The sequence below is a fragment of the Boleophthalmus pectinirostris genome, unplaced genomic scaffold, assembly GCF_026225935.1.
Source record: "Boleophthalmus pectinirostris isolate CB_2022bp ecotype Guang Dong unplaced genomic scaffold, ASM2622593v1 HiC_scaffold_22, whole genome shotgun sequence".
Lineage (NCBI taxonomy): Eukaryota > Metazoa > Chordata > Actinopteri > Gobiiformes > Gobiidae > Boleophthalmus > Boleophthalmus pectinirostris.
Window position 1 is genome coordinate 27,975,073 of NW_026571190.1, and position 15,967 is coordinate 27,991,039.

The 15,967-nt window shown below is 39.7% G+C and overlaps 1 protein-coding gene across 2 annotated transcripts in view; it reads left to right on the forward strand.

The window, feature by feature from the left end:
• klhl5 (kelch-like family member 5) overlaps positions 1-15,967 on the forward strand; it is a 44,867-nt gene that overhangs the window by 19,237 nt on the left and 9,663 nt on the right. The window contains exons 1-2 of one of the 2 annotated variants that reach the window (XM_020930536.2): positions 7,602-8,240; positions 11,078-11,266. In XM_020930536.2, the coding sequence (XP_020786195.1) occupies positions 7,678-8,240; positions 11,078-11,266 (752 nt within the window). In that variant the 5' untranslated portion in view covers positions 7,602-7,677. Of the gene's footprint in view, positions 1-7,601; positions 8,241-11,077; positions 11,267-15,967 lie in introns of those variants that run through there. The other variant, XM_055157825.1, reaches the window with a different exon arrangement.

The following is a 15,967-nucleotide window of genomic DNA, read 5'->3' on the forward strand; positions in this document are numbered from 1 at the left end:
TGCAGAGCACAAATGGACAATGGGCGTTAATAATGGACACATGTATCTCTGACTGTTGTGTGTGTAAGTATAACTGTGTTTTTAAGCTGTGGACAGTGAGCCCAAGACAAATTTACCCCTTGGGACAAAGGGACAAGTTTATCTGGTATCTTGTATCTTGTACTTTCCTTCCTCAAACTGGTATCGGTTAATAGCGGGTATCGGCACATACCTGTTATAGTTTTGATATTGGTATCAGAACTGAAAAAACTGGATCAGAGCATCTCTAGTTATATCAAGAACACAATAACTCTGAATACTCCTGTAAACCTTTTTCAAAGTTACCCATATTGTAAAAATGTATCAATTAACAAAGAGTGCAATTAAACACTTTACAAATTAGTTCTGTTATTTGCAAATGATTATGTTGTATACAGATGTGATATTAATTGAGCCTAAGTAAGCATTGTTCTTTCCATCATATACTGAACAATCAGCGGATATAGTAATTATCCTGACAGGCTGTTCAGTTTTGGATTTTTTTAGCTCTTCTCCATAGCTGCGTTTTCTGCCTTGTTGGAAACAGCTTATTTCACTGCCTGATGTCGAACTTGAGACATATTTGATTAACCCTGGAGTCGTACATGCTGTAAAATGGACCCATCTGCAGCAGGAGGAGGAGGAGGAGAGAAAAGAGCAGGGCCAAGGGTGATGGGTAGAGGAGAATACAACAGGAAATTGGAAGTTGGTGGTATAGAAGAAGGTTATTAGAGGAGGTAATGAAGAAAGGAATGGAGAATCAGGCTCTTGTTCTACTGTGGCTTGGTGGATTTAACAGAGGTTTATTATGATAGTATCTTCTTTTTGTACAGAGAAATACAATGAGGTAAATATACTCTATTTCCATGGTATTTCTATTTTAGGGCTGGGAATCACACGGTCCCTCGCAATTCGATACGCAACACGAGACATGACTCACAATACTGTTTTATCACGATGCGGCTATACATGTGATAATCGATATAGTGCACATTATACTTTCTAATTTTAACAACAGTATTTCTTATGTTAAATCACTACTTATGCAAAGTTACTAAAAATACATGTTTACAACATTTTAATCATCCAAACAGTGAATACGTCAAGTGTATTGTTTAAACAAGTTTCCTTCCACTAAATAAGCAACAAAACTGTAACGCAGTCACAAAAAAATTCTACATGATACCAAAAAATACCCTTGGCAATGTATTGACACAGCAGTCCATCATAACAATACTGGATCACGATATGTTGATATTTCTATATTTTTACGCACCCCTAGTTTTGAATACACAATGCCTACAAAAGCCTTCAGACTTTTCTTTGTACATAGCCATCTTTCCTATTTATGAACCGACAGAAACCGTGTGAATTGCCTGCCAATGAAGTTATATGTTTTTGTTTGAAATTGCTCAGTGCTTTGGGGAAACCTGTCTGTAGCAGTGACAAAATTTGTGCTTGTTTAAAGATGATGTTGCACTCAGGAAAAAATTGTGTCAACCCAGAAAAAACTCAAGGGAAATTTGCAAAGAAATATATACTGTGACTTTATTTTAGAATAGTTCTTAAAATCGAATGTTGGGACACAAGAACTCGCCAAAATGAAAAGCTTTAACTAGTAAATCAAATCATTTGTCAGATTTATCAATTTTTTTCTGTTTTTACTTTAAAGCTACCATCTGTGTTACTTCTGTCTGAGAGTGTGCCAGCTTTGGTCTCACAGAAGAGAAGCAGAGGCACAGATGAGTCTGAACAGAGGTCAGGTGAGGAAAGGGTTGACAGGTTTTACATCTACTGTGAAAAAAATAAATAAGCTTATAGATGGTAGCTTTAAAGTTAGAGTATCTTCTTTTCACACCACAGAAGGAGATATTCTCTATTTATCTCATCATAGCTCTTACAAACCCTTTAACACATTGTTAATATGTGCATGTATTGATGTTTGGGCATGTGCATGGCTTTTGAAAAGCTTTTGAAACTGGGATGGAAAACCTCTTACTTCCGGACTGATGAGAAATAAAAACACTTTATTACTATTGGCCACAGACAGCATGAAGTGGTCTCATTTTGTCACAAACTGCTGCTTTTGCAAAATACTTTTTTGGGGGAAAACACAAAATATACTCATCAAAAAAAAAAAAAAAAAATCCAGCTTGAAAGGTAACATATTATGTAAATTTAACTTTTGTGAGATTTCAGCCATGTTAGCATTCTCTTATCATTAGATTGATTCATGTTTGAATAATCCTGAATTCAAGACTTTAGTGCTGAGAAAATCTCTGTTTTCACCCCCAGTCCCCACCTACTGCTTTATTGCGGTTATTGAAGAAGTTCAGACCCTGGGTCATACAAGTTGGGTTCAAAATGTCACAAAATGTGTTTTTTATAAATGAAAATCTGCTGCTTGTTACGGAATTTTTTTTCAATGAAGAGGTGGGGTTTCAGGAAGTTACTGAACTCCTTTCTATTACCAAGCTATTTCAGATCAATATTGCGGTTTACAATGAACCAAATGTAATGACATACATATGTTATAGTACTAAATACCCGGATGAAAGCAAACTATGTCTTTTTTAATATAAATGTTTACGTTTGTAATATCCAATTGTTTACTTTTGATGGAATTCAATGCAATTTGCTATAAGGACACCAGAACATAAAAAGTGAAATCGTGAAAAAACTACAATAGATATCCTAGCTATTTTTGCAGTGTAAGTACGGCATGGGGACCTGTATAACATACATCTGTAATCTTGGTGCTATAATGGTGTATCCCAAATTTATAAGCGTTTTCATCTTTAATTGTTCATAGATATGCATTTTAAAAGAGCTGAGGAAACTGGGACAATGCTTCGTCTAGACTTAGAACACACCCACGTGGGATAAGAATACACAAACCCTTGATCTGCTGCTCTGCGTCTGACTGATGTGACAAAGCAGAAGGTGGTCTGATTTTTATTCAAATGAGATACAAATTCACAAAATGAAATCTGAGTTACACATTTGGGTTCTCATTACTGGGAGGAGAAGGTGCACTTTTTTTTTTACTTCCAAATGGTAAAAACAATGCACCAGACTATTTTTCCATGAGTGCTCTGTTTTGACAACACGAACAAAACAATGACAAAATAATGATTACAATGACATATCACAACATTAAAGGGCCCATATTACACTATTTTCTTATTTGTGTTTCAATGCTGCTTCTTCATCAAAAACATACAGAGTTGTGTTGCTTCATTCAAACATGTTTAACACAAACCCTGCATATTTAGGCAAAAAAATAACTAAAAAAAACACTCTGTTCCACCTTGTGATGTCATGTGGCAATACAGGAAGTGCTCCATCGCATTATCCAAGACTTATCTATGCTTCACTAGAATCATTAGGATTATTTCAACCCTGGAACTGCCAAACTCTACTAAGTGAAACATAGCTGTTCGCTTGAAAACGACGTGCTGCTTCATGGCATCACAGGGTGGAACGGAGCTTTTTGAGCTTTGCAGATGTAGATAGACTAATAATAAAGGGTCACTCAAACGTGTGTGAATGAAACAAAACATTATAACATGGTTTAAAGCTCATATGAGTAAATTTTGCCTAAAACAGAAGCTTTAAAAACAGGTGGTAGTGGTCAGAAATACCATAGACACATTGGTCACCTAGACACACACACCTGCTGGATTTACTTCCTGTGTTCAGAATAATCAGTTTGTTCATATAGAAGCTACTACATCCTCTATATAACCTTTATAACACTCATATTCTTCCACTTGACTCCAGCCTTAACCCTAATCCTTTTTTCTCGTATTTGCAATTATCTTTCCATAAGGCCTATCTTCTGGGACAAGATTTACGAGCCCTGAGAACTCTTCACTTTATATGCACTGGGTGGAGGTGTGTCAAAGTGGAGAGGTAATTATTTGCTTGGCCAGTCTTAAGCCTCTCAAGGACGCTGTTGCCCATGTGTGTGTATTTGGATGTGTGTATCTGGTGACGGTGTCCTTGTAAACGCATGCAGCATGTATAGTAGCTTGTGATTTATACTTTTGCATTGTCGCACCACCGTGAATGCAACGCAAGTGGGCGCACAACTCATTCAGTGTGTGTGTAGAACAATGGCCCCCGTGAATTTGTCCTTGTGGATATTGCGTGTGCACCTCGGGGAGCCAGAACTGAGAAGGACAGAAGAGAAACAGAGAAAATATAAAGGTTGAGTTTAGAAAGAGGCATTATTCTTGAAGGACTCATATTATGTTATTTTCTGATCTATGTTTGTTTCATTCACACACATTTAACACACAAACCCTGCTTATTTAGGCTGAGTTCTTCTCTCAAACAAAAAGTACTGTATGTCATGTGGAAATACAGGATTTTTAAACTCCGCACACCTTCACTAGAATCATTTGGATAATTTCAGCCCTGGAATTGACCATTTCTACTGAACTAAAGGAAAAAGGAACTACTACTGCTACTGCTACATGACATCACAAGGTGGAACAGAGCATCTTGAAGCTTAGAGATGTAAACAGAGTAATAATAAAGGATTACTAAAACACGTGCGAATGAAAAAAAACACAACTCTGGGTATGTTTTTGAGGAGGTAACAGCATTACAACATGGATAAAAGCTCACAAGAGTCAATTCTGTGCAATATAGGACCTTTAAAAAATGTGCAGCATGCATTGGCAGTTTTGAATACCATGATAATAAATGCCAGTTACTTTGGAAAATATCCACTTATCCAAATATCTGCATCATTATCAACATTTATAACTGAATTATTAGGAAAGACTAACCAAAGTCTGAACCAGAACTGAAACAGAGCTATAAACCAAGGCTAAATTGGGATCCAAAGCTTAAGTTAAATATATGTTCCTGAGACCCAGGCCATTCATTTGTGTTCTTTATAGTGGACATTGAGTTAACCAGTCGATCTTTTAATGGGGACTAGGTTCCTCTGCCTAATTAGGGCTGGAGGATTATAGGGTGCTATCATGTCTAGGATAAAACATCTCAATAGGTGTTAGTTTGTGGCTGAACTATGATTTTTAAAAAAAGAAGAAGAAATTAAAAGGGCGTCTGAAAACTGACTGTAGAAGCTTGTCAGAGATGTTGGTCATTTTTGTTAGGTTAACTTCACGTGGATTTAACCCCAAAATGTCCCCAGTGTCCATTACAGATAAAACACATAAAAATCCAATTAACAAAATGTGTTCATTTACCTCCAAAATAGAAAATCACAAGAAATATATATGGCAATACACATTTTTGTCTTCGAGTCCCAGGATGATATATATTTTTAATGTCAGGATTATATTTTGTATTTTTGAGAACCTGAACTGACTGAAAACAACCCTTATTTTTGTTATATTAGCATAAAACTTACAGCATTCGTTCGTGTCAATATAGCTACAATTTCGCCTTTAGAGACTCATCAATCGTACAAGATCACCCGATCATCACCACCACAGCAGACAGATAATGTTTTACTCCTATGCCCATAAACATGTATTTACGACTGCTCTCTGGGGCACTGCTACCTGTTTTTTTTTACATTTGGCACTGAGTTGTATCTGTAAGTGTTTGCGCACACTTGCAGACTACAAAGTGGACATGAATTGGATTTCATTGTGCCATTATAGTGTCAGGGGAAAGCAATATGTTTTAGTTTGTGAGTGTGCATAGATAGCCAGGATAATATTGTAGTGTGAAGTGTGGATAAATGCGATTTCATGGTGTCATTTCCGGGCTGCATATATATATAATATACCAATGTGGTGCAGCCATAAATCTGAACCAGAGGATTTTGAGTGATGGTCTTGGGCAACTGCAGCTGAGAGAGCGATAATAAAAGCAGCAGGCTCAAGGTGGCTCCTGCCAAGTGGCCAATGATTAGACCAGAGTGGAGGGGAGTCACTTTGAATGGCCCCTCATCTCAGCTTCATTCTCCTCCAGAGGCCAGTTTTCAGCAACCACCAGCATCACTACTGCACTGTCATCGTGTGGCTTTTACAGTTTAGATTCAAGAGATTACTTTGAAGACAATGCTGTGATGTGTGGTTTAGTTTACTTTATGCTTTATTTGTCAGGCACCATATACAGATTTACTAATATTACAAAAGGAGAGGTGAACACACACATTAAAAATACACATTTCATAACAATTACATTATAAGACTAACTTAGTTCATCATTAAAAGGCCCATATTACATTATTTTCTGATCTACTGTATATTAATGTTGTTTCCTGATCAGAAACATACATGAAGTTGTGTTTTGTTTCATGCACACGTTTAACTCGCATATCCTGCATATTTAGTTCTTTTCTCAAAACAGAAAACACTCTGTTACAAAAAAAAAATCTGATGTCAAGTGGTCATACCGGAAGTGCTGCCCTGTGTTTTTAAACTCCATACACCTTCACTTGAGTCATTAGGATGATTTGAGCTCTGGAATTGTTATAACATGGCTTAAAGCTCACAAGAGTAAACTTTGTGTAATGTAGGACCTTTAATAATTCAATAAACTAGGCTATATAAAGCTTCTTCTTGACATATGATCCACTCTTTTGTTACCTATGATACAGTCAGTGGCTAGTTCAGTTTTTGATGCTGCTGCTTGTGTATGCAGTCTTTGTTTACGCAGTTGTGTGTGTATTGACCCTGCAGCATCGATCCAGCCTAACAGTGGGGAGGTCCTGCTCATAATCGTCAGGCATCATGATGGAGCAAAGGCAACTTGTTCTTCCAGGTCTACAAATACAGTCTGTAAAATGGAAATAGACTGTATGATCTGCTCCCTGTGGCCACTTATTTATGGGAGAAATTAGTCTCAGTGCTTGCCATTAGTCTGCTCGTGCCAATTTACGTCTAATGCATATCACAAACTGACCTCACCTCCTTGACTTATTGATTGTTCTTCCTCAAGTGGGGCTCCTAATACGTCTCCTCCCTAATGTTGGCGAGAGTCCAAGATGAATAAACTTCAACACATGTAAGCTGAGGCTGTGGAGGTTGGACCAAGGTGAGGCCGGTTCTGGTTGACTGGTCTGAGGGCACCTGAAAGGATGGTCCCCATAGGGCCCTCTCCCACTGATCATCATGTCTCTGAAAGCTGCTGCATTGCAGATGAAGAAATGGATGGAAGTGGAAGAGTGGAGGGAATAAAGAGGTGTGGATAAGAAGGAGAGCTGTTTGAATGTTCATAAAACTAAATTTAAAACTAGGTTTCAAAGAGTCCAAGAAAAGGTAGTCACTAGTGAAACAGTCACAAATGGTGGAAAAACTTCACTTGAACCATTTCAACTAAATGTAACTTCATAATTGGCCTATGCTAAATAATTAGTAGCCTATATGATGAAGTAAACACAGACAATAAATAAACAGGCTTTACAAATCTAGGCTTATAGGTCGGCTTATATAAAGCATATATTATATAAAGCGCACTCATTTGATGTTTAAGAGTTCAGTCTGCTTCCTGTACACAGACACATCCGTGTGTAGTGCTCCTGTCCCTCCCCTCTCTCTCTCTCCTCTTATACTCGGCTGTCTCCGCTCACCTCTCCTCCAGACTACCGTTACCGGAGAGTCGCGTGCATCTGTGTGGCTTTAACAGAGCAGCTCGTGCTCTCCCGCCATTTCCTCTTCTGATTCGGGAATGTCGAGCAGCGGCTCGAGCTCGTCCTCGCGGAAGGAGTTCGACGTGAAGCAGATTCTCCGGATCCGATGGAGGTGGTTCGGCCACACCGCGCTCTCTCCCACCCACTCCCCGCCACTGGAGCACTTCGCCGGGAGGAGAACGGGCGGTAGCCCCGGAGACAGAGCGTCTGTAAGCGGCTGTAGCAGCTCTGCCTCTGTTGGCATCAGCGGTCCTAGCGGTCTGGTAACCAGCGGCAGTGCCGGGTCTAACCTGTGCCACGGGAGTACTAACAGAAAGTTTGGAGAAGCTGCGGGGAGTCGCACCGGAGCTGGAGCAGGGAGCTGTCCCCGCTCTCTGAGCCAGCCCGAGTGCAGAAGCTCTTCCGCGGCTCTTTCGTGGGACTCTCCGCCGCCACACCGTCGCCCTCGTCCGCTCTCGTGCATGGAGGCATCGGGAGATCTGCCCCCGGAGCCCTCCGCCCAGGTCGGGCTGGAAGAGGAGCCCGTGTCTGCGGGTCCAGCAGCTGCGGGCACCGAGGACAACAACAACAACCCTGCGGAGACGGACTCCAGCTCGTGCAGGTAGGCAGTCCGCTCAGCTGCACGCGCTCCCAAAAAGTTTGGATTTTTCGCGGAGTCGAAACCGAGTAGAGAAGGTTTATTTTCCTAAGTCATATTCCCCTGTTGTGATTGTGTAACAGGCCAAGGTAAGTTAATCTATTGGCGGCATTCATCTTGTGACACATGGAATGGCATGATATCAGCCTGGCATCTGACATGTGGATGTGGTGAACCACCATCATTGAACAGAGGCTGGACAGAAATGGGATTTTCCAAAGCCATAACTGCGGCTCTGGAGTGATTACAAGCCTTTGCTCTGGTGGTCATTGGCCAACACGAGACCTTTGACAAAGTAACGCCTTCCCTTACTGTAGGTCACTGAAAAGGAACATGACATTCTGCAGAACACTCATTCTGCATCTGTACTTGGCTTTATTGTCAGTATACTGCTGTTTACCACCATAATACTGATAGTGCACAGCACAGCACTAGCAAATACTTTGTCAAATCTGTCCATTGACAGAGTGTAGCAATGTCACAGTCCACAAGTAAAAACCGTACCATGATCATTCTTTTATGCATTTGCATTTGCACAAATCGGTCCTGCATCGTACAGCACTGGAGCCATTGGATGCATTGGAGAGTGTGTAGTGCAGTCATATGAGCTTGTGTCCCTCCTCTGTTGCTGTGTACAGTCAGAGAGCACACAGGGCTGAGTCTCAAATGGGATCATGACAGAGATGTGCTCTGAATCCCAGAGTGGATGGACAGTGATCTGAAGCCAACTCATCGCTTCCTCTCAACTCCCAAATGACAACACAATCTCTCACACCATAGATCATGCAAGCTTTCACATCTGTCCCTTATTAAATGTAATGAGAAAGACAAAACGTGGAAACAGATCTTACAAATAACATACAGGTGGCAGAAAATGCAGAACCTTGGACATTTGACAGTTAGCCTCATGGTGAACTTTGTAATGAGTTATAATATTACTGTGCTAATCAAATAACAACCAAAAATCCAGCACTGGCACAAATGTAACCTCTGATTTAACCTCTGCAAATATAACATAACAGAATGTATTATTGTCAGTCTGTCAAGAGTCATAGTAAAGCACCAAGGACTTAGTACTTATCTAGAGGCTTGGTCAGTTGTGCATGTTTTAAGTTGTTTTAAATATTTAGGAAATGGTGAAAACAGACGAAACCCACCGAGACACTGGGAGAACATGCAAACTCCAAATACAAAGGCTCTGCCCTGACTGGGAATCAAAACCACTCAGTTGTTTTGCCCATTTAAAGGGGCCATGTTACGCTATTTTCTGGTCTGTTATAATTGGGTTGGGTTTTTCTTTCAACAGAAAACACTCTGTTCCACATGATTATTTTTCCCCCTTGTGTTTTTAAACTCCATGCACCTTCACTAGAATCATTTGGATAATTTCGGCCCTGGAATTGCCAATCTCTGCTGAACTAAAGGTACATGGAAGCTGTCAACTTGAAAACTTCCATTAAATGATATCACAAGGTGGGACAGAGCATTTTAAGGATGGCAATATTGACCTTTAAGCTTAATGTTCTGCTTCTCGTTCTCGTGGCAGTACAGTTTGCTGCACATCTGTTTCAAAGACGATGATTTTTGTTTTTCAAACTCAAAGAACCCGATGGGAGTGATTGTTTTGCACGCGCTGACTGACAGCTGAGCGCGCCCTTGCCTCAGTCCACCGGCAAAGAAGTTTTCGAAATCTGTCGGCATGTTGTGTGCACACCACAAACACACTCTCCCTCTGTCTCTGTGCTGTTCTTTGGGCCATGTTTGAACGGCTGCCAGGCTCAATTAAAAGCACAGAAAACACAGCCTTTCCTTCACTTCAAAGTCCTCTCCTCTGGCAGCATTTAGTTGTGCTTCATCTGCACACACACACTGAAACAAACGTGTAGGGACTCTGGCCAGACACCTCGCAGATATGAACAATGATAAAGAGGACAGCGGGATACAGGGAGTGATGGATGAGATTGGTGTTATGGCACTGAGTGAAGAGGTGGTGTGGACTGGAGCCAGGGACAAAAACAGGGACCATTCATTTAGCATTTCATTTTAAGTCACTGTTGCACTTTATGGTTTTAATTTGAGCCTTAAAGGTCAATGTCATGATAATCACTTCAGCATGTTTCCTGCTGCAGAAGGGTTATGCTTCCCTTTTTCTTATTCATACACTGGTGTTGGACTTTGAACGTTAGTCATTTTGGCTGTAGTATTTGTTCCCAGTTTCTGTACAGACAAAACAGTCACAGTGCATGTGTTTATGATGTAGCCATAACCATATCTCATGGTCTTCCACTGGAGCAGGAGCATGTCTACGTATTCTAAAAAAATTTTAGTGCATTTTAGTGAAAGAGCTTGTAACTCATTGATGGAATTGCTTTTTTCATACTTGACATTATGGAGACATGTTTTTGTCACATCCTGTGCATCGTTAAACACCTGGGAAAATGCATTACATGGTTTATATGGTTATAGGCTGAGCTGCTGCAGACGTTTAATTGGCATCTTCTTTAAACTGAGTGAAATTTATTTGTCTCTTTAGCCCCAGTAATTGGACCATTAAGAGTCTTTGTGCGCGCTGTGAAGTACAGTGAACTGAATGAAAAAGAGAGGCAGAAGAAATATGTGTGAGAGCGCGACAAACAAAAGGGCCGCTTCACATTGCAGCTGGCTCGGCTCTCCTCACAGATGTGTCTTTGTCCTAAAATCACTTTATGCTCATGGACTCAAAGCTCCTGTCTCCTCTTTGTCCCTTTGTCCTTGTGCATGGGTGATATGGTTGATGTTGGTGTTCATGTGTTGTTTTTCAGGACGTCGAACAGCAGCGTCACACTGTCCTCCTGTGTGTCCATGGAGCCATGTGCGTGTCCGGAGGAGAGCCTGTTCACCGCCCTGTCCCACGCCGACGTCACCTTCCGCAAGATGGAGGGCTACCTGCGCTCCCGCCAGCTCTGTGACGTCATCCTGGTGGCAGGAGAGAGGCGGATACCTGCGCACAGGTAACAGACACATCCTCTGTCTAGTTACTCTGAGAGCCACGATGTGATTCAGATTACAAGAACTTTTCAAATTAAAAGTATATTTAAAAGTCCAGATTCTACGTGATGAATGATAAACTGATTCAGATTCATTCTTGACATACTGAATATGTCGTGTGACCCAACTTTTTTAAAATTTGAGAAAAGTTGACCATTCAACCCACGTGGAAAATAAATGTACAGAAAACATAATCTATTGAAACATCATTTTGTTTTCACAGTTTCCATGGAGAACTGCGTGGTACTAGAAGATATAGACGATAAAGAGTTCCTTTTAGTTCCTTTTAGTCATTTTTTAACAGTCCACCCAAAGTCAAGTGAGCTTATGAATCATGCATCAATCACCCAAACACTTGTCAAACAGGAGTAGTCTCTCTCATTCTCTCTTCCCCTTTTTCCTCTCCCTGTTTCTGTCTGTCTCCTGTCTCTGTCTATATCTCGTTCTCTCTGTAATCACTAAAGCAGCAGTAGTCTCTCTTTTTCTCTTTCTCTGTTGTTCTTCTCTTTGTTTCTCTCTCTCTGTCTCTCTGTCCCCCTCTCTTTCTCTCTTTTTCTTCTCTAACCCTAACTCTCTGTTTCTCTCTCCCTGTCTCCACCTGCTTCTCTCTGTGATCACTACAGCAGTGGTAGTCACTCTGTTTCTCTTTTTCTTTTCTGTCCTCTTTGCACTCTATCTCCCTCTATTTCTCTCTTTCTTTTTTATATATCTTTCTGTTGCTATCTCTCTGTTTCCTCTGTCTCCCTCTCTCTTCTTGCTCTCTGTCTTCCTCTCTCTGCTTCTCTGTCTGTCTCCTTCTCTTTCTCTCTGTGATCATTAAAGCAGCGGTTGTCTCTCTCTTTCTCTTGGTCTCTTTTTCTTCTTACTCTGTTTCTCTGTCTGTTTCCCTCTTATCTTTTTGCTCTCTTCCTCTCTTTCTGTCTCACTCGATTTTCTTCTCTCTGTCTTTCTGACTCTCTGTTTCTATCTTTCTGTCTACATCTCTTTCTCTCTGTGATCACTAAAGCAGCAGTAGTCTCTCCCCCCCTCTCTTTTTCTTCTCTTTCTGTTTCTCTCTGTCTCCGTCTCTTCTTGCTCACTGCCTCCCTCTTTCTCCCTCTCTTTCTCTCTTTGATCACTAAAGCAACAGTAGTCTCTCTCTTTCTTTCTCTCTTTTCTCCCTTTCTGTCTCCATCTCTTTCTCTCTATGTTCACTACAGCAGCAGTCTCTTTCTTTATTCTTTCTTTCTCTCTCTCTCTCTTTTTCTTCTCTCTCTGTTTCTCTCTTCTTTCTCTACCTCCCCCCTCCCTCTCTGTCTCCATCTCTTTCTCTATGATCACTAAAGCAGCAGTAGTCTCTCTTTTCTTCTCCCTCTCTCTGTCTCCATCTCTTTCTCTCTATGAAAGCAGCAGGAGGCTTATTCTCACAGATGAAGCAGGACTGCGTCCCTCCTCTCACTTCTCTCTCTCTGCCTCCTCTGCCTTTTCCTTCTGCCTCATTTGGTCGAGGGCTCCAGGCACAGATGGTGGCATACAGACAGATGACCCCGCTGTACAAGAATCCTAATGGAGCGAACATTTTTGTGCAGCGTTTGCATACATTTGATTTATTCACACACTTTCTGGGCACACCTCTGTCACTAAAATGCGTTGTACAGTACATGCTGAGTACAGTCACAGATGCACACTGTATACTTTCTATTGAAAAACAAGGGCCCTGTTTTGTTCTCATAGTTCTATTGTTCAGCTAAAAACACATCCATGGTGCGTCACTGATTAATAAACATGTTAAAGGTGCACTGTGCATGTTACCAGCTTGTCTCCATGGATACTATGTTATTGCTTTGCCTGGAATGTTCCAAAGTATAACATTAAACACCTCTACTTTACATTTATTAAAATGTAGGTGGTTTTATTGCTCAAAAATATCCAGAAAAACGGGAATTCTGGGGGTTACCTCTCGACAGATTTGACCTGTAACTTCGTCTGGTTCGGTCTCCATGAAGATAGAAAGGTTTAATACCATACTGTAAAACATTTCAGGCAAAGCAATAACATAGTATCCATGGAGAAAAGCATTTGACAGACCCTTCACCAGAAAAGTTACACAGTGCACCTTTAAATGAGTTTCACATGCATTCTTAAAAAATATTTAGTTTTACGTAAGTGTGTCTTCAAAAATAAGTCAAGGTTAAGTCAAGGTTATTTGTATAGCACAATTTGTACACAAAGTAATTCAAAGTGCTTTACAGAATAACAGAGACATTAAAATCATAATGCAAACAAATCAAAACATAAATAATCATCATAAAATGAACACAAAAAAATAACAACCTTTCAGTCTTATGCACAGCAAAACAGAACTGTTTTGAGCCTGGATTCAAACATTGTCAAAATAGAGGCCTGTCTCACGTCTTTAGGGAAACACATTTCAGGAAATGGCTTCTAATATTGTTCTTAGTATTTCATAATCAGCCAAAATGTCATTGCTCAACATTTACAACTGACCAGTGGTGGATGAAGTACTCAATTTTGTTACTTAAGTAAAAGTACAGATACAGGGGCAAAATATTACTCAAGTAATGAAAAATCTACTTAAATAAAACTACTGAAGTATTTGTACTTTAAGAGTAAATAGTAAAAGTACTTTGCAGTGATTTTTTGAACAATTAAAGCATAAAATGTAACCTTAATTCAAATGTGCTAAAAATAACTCAGCCATTTCAGCACGTGTCACACCATGAAGAAAACTACTACTACTACTGCTTTTTACTTTTCAGTCCAGATCTAAAATGTAGTGAGAAAAAAATACAGATACACGCTCTGAAATGTAGTGACAAAGAAGCAAAAAGTATCCATTGTAAAATGTGCTTAAGTAAAGTGCAGATACCTACAAATTATACTTAATTATTGTACTTTTACTTTTGTACTTTGTTACCTTCCACCACTGCAATTAACACGCTTAAAATATTTTATGCTCTACTACAAACTAAAATACAATTAATTAGTGAACTGCAAAATAAAAAGTTAAATGAATGCTTGTAGATTTGGGGACAATAGTGATTTTTTTTTAACCATTGTCCCGTTATCCTGATGTTTTTGTTGTTTTTTCCACTCTTGCATCACTCCTCACAGCAGGACCCAGCAGGACACTATGGCCTCTTTTCCTGAGTCCCTCTCTCCTGTTTCCTGCTTTTGGTTGTTGCAGTATTTTGTTAGCGTTCTTTCCTTTTGCCCTGTGACTTCTGAACTAGTCTCTTTCACATCCATGCTTGTGTAAAAAGATTTTGCTTGTAGTTTAGTGGTCGTCTAGACAGTGAATATTATTACCATTAGATGGCTAGGCAAATTACGGTAGTATTTCTGTTGTGTACTGAGATTTACTCGATACATTTTTATTCAAAAGCTTCTAAACATACAATATTTATGAATAATGTATTATTGACAAAACTCAGATAAAAAAATGACTTGGGATTGAAAGGGCCCATATCACACTATTTTCTGATCTATGTTGTAAAATTTCCTCACCACAAATATACGTGGAATTTTTTTGTTTTGTTTTTCATTCTAACGTGTTTAACACAAAACCCTGTATATTTAATTCTTCTCTCAAATGTCCCTGGAATTGACTGATTGAATTATCTCTACTGAATAAAAGGTGACATCACAAGGTGGAACAGAGAATTTTGAGCTTTGGAGATGTAGACAGAATAATAATAAAGGGTAATTCAAATATGTGTCAATAAAACACAACATAACCATGGGTATGTTTTTGACAAGATAACAACATTATAACATGGCTCAAACCTCACAAAAGTCCATTTGCGTAATATAAAATCTTTAATAATGACACTGTTTTTACTATAAAACATATTTGGGCAGGTGCTGTAGGGTTTGTATAGTCCAGATAGCAATTATTAAAACCTGCAATTATTTTTACATTCCAATGATCACGATTATTCTTGCTGCAACTCCAGTAGTCACTCAAAACCAGTCATATGGGAGAGCCACATGAAAAATGAAGGCATCGTCACTGTACCTGAGCTCAGAGATGAAAGAGATTGGACCTGACTGGAATACTGTCAGCACGACCTCTCACTGACTATAGTCTGTTTTGACATATTTATTGAAAGCACACACAAAAATACACACACTGATTCAACATTGCAGTTCTATGCTTGAGGCTATCTGCCAAGCTCTCTTTGTCACATCCAGTAATGAGATATTAATACACACACATACACCATACTGTGCTGGTTTGTAGAATAAACAACGCCACATCTGCGCGGCATCCATTTTAACAAGCAAATATAACGTTGTGGTGTGACAGGCAGAGTGCAGTGTAAGCATGGCTGTGTGTATTTTCAGCCTTATTTAGATGAAATGTCAGAGATATTGAGTCGTGCAGTGATCAGATGCGGTGCTGCTGATGTGGCCGTTACATGCCTCATCGACCAAGTCACTGGACCGAATTTTCTCAGACATCTTCAAAAAACCCACACCCCACATCAGATGGTGAAGAAGTGAAGACACTTTATATCTCAACGACTGACTGAATACATATGTGCATTAGTAATTATAGTAACACTGTGAGACTGTGAGAAAGTTTGACCATTTTCTGTTCTGTATTTTTATGATTCTCAAGAACATATTAAAAAAAGACAACATGACATATTCACACTTAA